The 7,693-nt window shown below is 41.6% G+C and overlaps 1 protein-coding gene across 1 annotated transcript in view; it reads left to right on the top strand.

Moving 5' to 3' along the window:
• Positions 1 to 7,693, top strand: part of FNBP4 (formin binding protein 4) — a 35,855-nt gene that overhangs the window by 6,437 nt on the left and 21,725 nt on the right. Inside the window, exons 5-8 of the mRNA XM_006772314.2 lie at positions 1,062 to 1,209; positions 1,297 to 1,417; positions 5,052 to 5,387; positions 6,238 to 6,448. Coding sequence (XP_006772377.1) covers positions 1,062 to 1,209; positions 1,297 to 1,417; positions 5,052 to 5,387; positions 6,238 to 6,448 — 816 coding nt within the window. The remainder of the gene's footprint in view (positions 1 to 1,061; positions 1,210 to 1,296; positions 1,418 to 5,051; positions 5,388 to 6,237; positions 6,449 to 7,693) is intronic.

Raw genomic sequence — 7,693 nt, 5'->3', positions numbered from 1 at the left:
TAAAAATATATTTTATTGATGTTTTTACATAGAGGAAGGGAGAGGGATATAGAGTTAGAAACATCGATCATCTGCCCCCTGCACACCCCCTATTGGGATGAAGCCCAAAACCCAGGCATGTGCCCTTGACCAGAATTAAACCTGGGACCTTTCAGTTTGCAGGCTGATGCTCTGCCTATTGAGCCAACCTGGCTAGGGCTGATTTTATAGATACAGATATTGATATAGATATATTTTGAGAATATGTTTATTAAAACTAAGGACAGTGAAACAAGGAAGGGCACACCAATCCTTTGATTTTTAAAGAAGTCTAAAGAGCAATCAATAAAAGGTGTTCTAGGCATTGAGATTCCGAAAGATGAGCACCTAAGTGCTTTAGCCCCAGACTAGGATTCTGCCTTTTAAATGTAGTATTTTGAAAAATAAGTAAGATAGGGTAGTTACCTCTGAGAATTATTAGAACACATTTTTTATTTTTTGAAAGGTAATTGCTTGCCCCCTTTTTAAAAAAAATACATTTTTATTGATTTCAGTGAGGAAGGAAGAGGGATAGAGAGATAGAAACATGTGCCTTGATCAGAATCAAACCTAGGATCCTTCAGTCTGCACTGACATTCTATCCACTGAGCAAAACCAACTAGGGCAATTGCTTGCCCTTTTAACCAGTAGCAGATTTTGCCAAGTGAATGATTGAAGTCATTATTTTAAAAAGTCCTTTGGGGTTCAGAATATGTTTTTGCACTATCAAACTGCTTTTTTAAAACAGGTGCCAAAATGATGGGGTGTGGGGAGTTGCCTCCCCGGAGACATTTGACAGTGTCTAGAGACAGTTTTGGTTGTCACAACAGGTGGGGGGAGTGTTACTGCATCTAGTGGGTAGAGGCCAGGATGCTGCCAAACGCTACATAGGACTGCCTCTCCCGATACCCACCCACTATCATGTCCCAGTGCTAAGGCTGAGAAATCCTGTGTTAGATTGTTAGGGCTTTAGAGGTGACGGGTTATAAGTCGGAATTGTGGAGTAATTTGTGCTTCTTAAAATTTGTTTTATTTTCTTATAGTTGAGATTGAGATGGGAGATTGGCAAGAAGTCTGGGATGAGAACACAGGATGCTATTATTATTGGAACACACAAACAAATGAAGTGACATGGGAATTACCCCCGTATCTTGCCACCCAGGTACAGGGATTACAACATTACCAACCCAGGTAGGAATACCTTGAAAAAGAAATTACCTTAGAAGGAAATTTAAGTCTTTATCTTTTAATGATAATTGCCTTTCTTTTTCTTTTAAGTCCAATAACAGGTACTGAAACTAATTTTGTGGTGAATACAGACATGTATAACAAGGAGAAAAATATTTCTGTTGCCAGTAGTAAAAGTGGACCAGTCATAGCCAAGCGAGAAGTTAAAAAGGTCAGTGTTACAACTTACCCATTTGCATATTTTCAAATCTAAAGATTTTTTTTATTTTATTTTTTTTGAGAGGAAAGGAGAGGGATAGAGAGATAGAAACATTGGTGAGAGAGGAGCATCATCCATTGGCTGCCCCCCACATGCCCCCTACTGGGGATCAAGCTTGCTACATGAGCATGTGCCCTGACTGGGAATACCGGTGACCTCTTGGTTCCAGGTTGGATGCTCAACCACTGAGCCATGCTGGCTGGGCCATATCTAAAGAATTTGAATGTTACTGTGGCACAGGTAGAGAGGACTTCTGTTAATATATACTAGAGGCGCCAAAACCGGTTTGGCTCAGTGGATGGAGCATCGGCCTGCAAACTGAAGGGTCCCAGGTTCGATTCCGGTCAAGGGCATGTACCTGGTTGCGGGCACATCCCCAGTGGGAGGTGTGCAGGAGGCAGCTGGTCGATGTTTCTCTCTCACTGATGTTTCTGACTCTCTATCCCTCTCCCTCTCTGTAAAAAATCAATAAAATATATTTTAAAAAAAGAATTTGTAAAAAAAAATAAATATATACACACACACACACACACACACACACACACTCACTCTAGAGGCCCAGTGCACAAATTCATGCAAGGGCGGGGTCTGGCCACCCAGCTCCAATCATGGCGGATCAGAGCTGGGCCTGTTGGGAGGAGGAGATGGTAGGAGGTTGGCGGGCCAGTCCCCCCGATCGGGGCCCAATCAGGGTTGGGCCAGCTGGGGTAAGGGGCCATGGGCGATTGGATGGTGAGCCCTGCCCCCGGTTAGGGTTAGGGGGCCGATTGGGAGCGGGGCCAGCCATGGGGAGGGGTTGTGGGCAGTGGGCCAGCCGGCCCTGCCCCTGAATGGGGTGGGGGTGCTGATCAGGGGAGAGGGGCTGCAGGAAATTGGGGTGGGGGCATTCCGGGGCAGGACGGCCAGGGGGAGGGGCTGCAGGAAATTGGGGTGGGGGCATTCCGGGGCAGGACGGCCAGGGGGAGGGGCTGCAGGAAATTGGGGTGGGGGCATTCCGGGGCAGGACGGCCAGGGGGAGGGGCTGCAGGAAATTGGGGTGGGGGCATTCCGGGGCAGGACGGCCAGGGGGAGGGGCTGTGGGCCTATCCTGGTGAGGCTGGCTGATAGGGGGTGGGGCTAGTATGGGGGAGTTGGAGGGGGCATTTGGCCAGCCACCCCGCTCTTGATTTGGGTGGGAGAGTCCAGCTGGCTGGGGGGAGGGGCTGCAAGGTTGGCCGGCCGGCCCCACCCCCTGATTGTGCCACAGTGGGCGTCATAGCGACTGGTCGTTAGTGCTGTTAAGGTTACTGGCATTTTATATATATAGATATACTATAGGCACAGTGCACGGATTCATGCACCAGTGGGGTCCCTCAGCCTGGCCTGTGGGGATTGGGCCAAAACCAGCTGACATCCCCCGAGGGGTCCCAGATTGCAAGAGGGCGCAGGCCAGGCATCCCCACCGGTACATGAGCACCAGGCCTCCAACATCCTCCAATGGGTCTGGGGTGCAGGTGAAGCAGATTCAGGGCCTACAGTGCCCCAGCAGCAACCTAACACACAGCCCATTCCATGAAGCATAAGGCTCCCTCCTCTATTGGTCAAAGTGCCTGCCCCCTGATGGTCATTGCATGTCATAGCTACTGGGTGAACGGTGGGACAGTCACTTAGGCTTTTATATAGATATTTCAGAGAGGGGAGGGAGAGAGGAACATGAGTGATGAGAATCATTGATCAGCTACCTCCTGCAACCCAGGCATGTGCCCTGACCAGGAATCAAAACATGACCTCCTGGTTCATAGGTCAATGCTCAACCATTGGAGCAACACCAACCAGGCCTTCTGTTAGTATTTTACAACACAGATGAGTAATAAGATAAATCCTCTTTCTTAAAATTTTACTTAATCTGTTTCTGTTTATTATGTGGCATTTATGAGAGTTAAACAAGTTCATTGATTCTTTTGGAGCTTTAGGGTGCCATTGTGGCTCCTTGGGTCATTTTAAAAGATGTGGGAGCAGCCAGTAGCCATAGCTTCAGTCCCCTTCTTCACTTCAGAATAGTTTTATTTTGGGATTCCACATAAGTATAGTTGCCAATACAATATTGTATTAGTTCCAGGTGTACAGCATAGTGATTCGACAATTATACACCTTACAACATGATCATCACAATAAGTTTATTAAACATCTGTCATCATACAAAGTTATTACGATATTATTGACTATATTCGTCATGTTGTATCTTGTATCCCTTTGACTTATTTATATTTAAGGAGCCCCCCTTGCAACTATCAGTTTGTTCTCTGTATTTCCGAATCTGTTTTTTTTTTTAATTTCATATAAGTCATTAGTGATAGTATTTGTCCTCTGACTTATTTCACTTAGCCATCCATGTTGTCACAAATGACAAGATTTCCTTCCTTTTTATGGCTAAGTAATATTCCATTTTATATGTATACTGCATGTTTATTCATCTATCGATAGACACCTAAATTTCTCCCATATCATTGTTACTGTAAATAATGCTGCAGTGAACATTAGAGTGCATATATCTTCTTGGATTATCATTTTTATTTTCTTCAGATAAATACCCAGAACTAGGATTGTTGGGCTGTATGGTAGTTTGATTTTAATCTTTTGACAAGCCTCAATGCTATTTTCCATAGTGACTACTAATTTACTATGCCGTCAACATGTATCAGGGTTCCCTTTACATCCTTGCCAACACTTGTTGACTTGATTTTTTTTTTAAATAGTTTGTTTTTTTATTTTTAGAGAGAGGAAAGGAGAGGGAGAGAGAGAAAAATATCCATGTGAGGGCAAAACATCAATTGGCTGCTTCCTGCACACCTCCTACTTTTCAGTGTACAGGATGCCCAGCCAACTGAGCCACACCTGACAGGGTTTTGTTGATTTTTTGCTAATAGCCATTCTAACAGTTGTGAAGGTCTTTTAAAATAAAGTGATCAGTTACCTTAATTAAAACTAGTGAAATGAGCATTTCTGTAGCCTCATCAATAAGAAAAGTATATTGTATTTTGCAGAGTGTGTGAGTTGAAATTTAATTTGTTGAATTTTTACATAATGGAGTAAGGGGGTGTCCAAAAATTACTTTCGGAATAATTTAATATTTGCAACTCCAGGGGGGAGGTAAATATCCCAGTGGAGGAAATAGACACTTTAAATATAATCATTCATTTTAGAAATGTTTTGTTTTCCTTTAAATCACCTTTATAGAATAAATGTGAGGTTATCCCATCATAGGGAAGAGAAAGGTGAATAGTTATACAGTCATGTGTTGAGCTGACAACTTTGACCTTCCTTAAATCTACTTGTGCTTCTTATTAGTTTGTCTTTTGACATAGGGAGAATGGGGGAAGGATATGTTTTGAGTTCCACCCACAACTAGGTTCTAGTTCAGGTTGCCTTCCTAAATAGCAGTGTTTCCATGATGCACATGTAAGGAAAATTATACAAACATACTTATCTGTTGGAAGTTGGTTTTCAATAATCAATGACTGAAAAATGCAGTCATTTTTTTACATGAAAAATTACATATATTCAGGTGAGATTTATTTGAAAAGTGAAATTATTTTATTCTTTATAGGAAGTAAATGAAGGAATTCAAGCTCTCTCAAATAGTGAGGAAGAGAGAAAAGGGGTGGCAGCAGCACTGCTTGCTCCTTTATTGCCTGAGGGAATAAAAGAGGAGGAAGAGAGATGGAGAAGAAAAGTAATTTGTAAAGAAGTTGAGCCAGTTTCAGAAGTGAAAGAAACAAGTACAACAGAAGAAACAGCAACAATAGTAAAGCCACAGGAAACTGTATTGGACAATATGGAAGACCCTTCTCAGGAGGATCTTTGCAGTGTTGTTCAATCTGGAGAAAGTGAGGAGGAGGAACAAGATACCCTTGAACTGGAGCTCGTTTTGGAAAGGAAAAAAGTAAGCTTTGAAATTGTAACTAAGGTGCATTTTCTTCCCTCAGTACTATTATACTCTGGGGTCATTGGGCGTAAATTATAGCACACTGGGATTTTGTTTTTCTTATCTTCATCTAGCTGTGTTTAAGCTTATGCAATAGAAACTTGAATTATGGAATTGTAGTTCTTTTGGTCCCTGACGATGTTTTTTTGGTAGTTGACAACCAATAAAGACTGAGATTTTCCTGATTTAGAATAGATACAGTGAATAAAATATATTTTATTTAGCTTCTTAACAAATAAGCATTGTGAATTCTTGCAATTAACTTTTTTTAATCCAACAAAGTACAAGTTAGTGTCTGCTTATCAGCCATGGCATATCATGTTTTGATGTTAAATGGACTTTGTAAGAACAGAAGAATTATAAGGAACCTATAATTTCATGTGCTTTTTTTTAAAAGGGGAAAAAGCACCATCTTTTCTACCCTGATTTCCTTTGAACGGTTTCATCTACTACCCTGAATGAAGGAAAATCATAACGTGTTATAACAGTAATATCTCCTTGACATTATAAAGAGAGATTAGCAAAGTTAAGCTTTGTCTGTTTTGTACACGTATTGCAAATTTTGTCTATTAGTGGATCTCTAGAACCTATCTCCTTCAAATCCATATTTGTTGACTATAATCATGAGTCAGCATTTATTGAGTAACAATTGAATGTGGAATATGGTATGTGCCCTTGAACATTCAATTCTCATGAAGAAATGCTTCCTGTCCTCGAAGGATTTAAATTTAGAAAACACATGGCTTCTCACACGTTTTAATGTTACTAACAGTTAATGGCACTAACTTTATTTTCATGTTCTTTGTAGGCAGAGTTGCGAGCCTTGGAGGAAGGAGATGGTAGTGTGTCAGGGTCTAGTCCATGTTCTGATATCAGCCAGCCGGCATCACAAGATGGAATGCGTAGACTTATGTCTAAAAAAGGAAAATGGAAGATGTTTGTTCGAGCTACCAGTCCAGAATCTACCAGCCGGAGTTCTAGCAAAACTGGACGGGAGACTCCAGAAAATGGAGAAACTGGTAATTCGTGCTTTACATTAAACTTTAAAGATGAAAGATGTGGAAGGAAATTCCTTCATTTCCCTTTTTTTGTTCCCTCTTCTGCAAAAAAGGGGACAGCACTTTACCCTTTTACAGAAATGCTGGGAAGGAAGCTTCCTTTCACTTCTCTCAACCTTTTCCTGTACACTAATGGAAGAGTTAAGATTCTGAAAGGATGGCATCTGTTCATTATGTATTCTCTACTGATTGGGGGTTACTTCTCCCTCAAAAACAGAAAAACAAGATTGGTTCTTCTCCTTTCTTACTCTCTTGCCACACTAATTTTTTTTTCTTTTTTGTTAATCCTCATCGGAGGATATTTTTTCCATTGATATTTAGAGAGAGTGGAGGGAGGGGGTGACACACAGAAAGAAACGTCAATGTGGGAGAGACCACACCGATTAGTTGCCCCCTACCACACACCCCAACCAAACTGGGGATTGAGCCTGAAACTGAGGTATGTGCCCTTGACTGGAATCTAACCTGCAACCCTTCAGTCCTTGGGCCAACACTTTAACCACTGAGAAAGTTGGCTAGGGACACAGTAATTCTTCATCTGTATAAGACCATGGGCTCTCCTTACTTGGTTCACTATTTCCAGTTGGTAAGCAGGACAAATTTTTACCACTCCTTACAAGTTTCCCAGCCTCTGGTTGGCTGTGTAGATATGTTTGATGCTGTCATTAGGACTCAGGTTATCTTCATTCACAGTAATGTAGAAGAGATCCTGCTGCATTTTCCCAGTCTGTTATCAGAAGTAATATTTTTATCTCTATTTGACCCTAATTTTGTAGTGGAAAGTTAGCAATAAGATTTGACTACCAAACCTTAATAGAGTACCGTATTTGCCGGCGTATAAGACGACTGGGCGTATAAGACGACCCCCTAACATTTCCACTCAAAATACAGAGTTTGTTATATACTCGCCGTGTAAGACTACCCCCTCTTCCGCACACCTTCCACACACCAAATAAAAGGTAAAACAATATCAGATTTGATTTTAACATTTTAATTTATATTCAAATGCTTATGACATGCAGGAAAACTGTCACAAGGCTGTATGTAATCAAACATATACATAAAACAGTGCAAGTTTATTACCGGTAAACATACCGGTAATTCACTAAAGAAAACACACTCTATAGACTGGTACCGTAGATGCTTCTCAGGAACACAGGCAAGCAGCCCACAACCTAGAGGGACTGTCAATGATAGAAGAAAGAT

The sequence above is a fragment of the Myotis davidii genome, unplaced genomic scaffold (assembly GCF_000327345.1).
Source record: "Myotis davidii unplaced genomic scaffold, ASM32734v1 scaffold265, whole genome shotgun sequence".
In the NCBI taxonomy this organism is placed as follows: domain Eukaryota; kingdom Metazoa; phylum Chordata; class Mammalia; order Chiroptera; family Vespertilionidae; genus Myotis; species Myotis davidii.
This window is presented reverse-complemented; position numbering and strand designations above follow the sequence as displayed.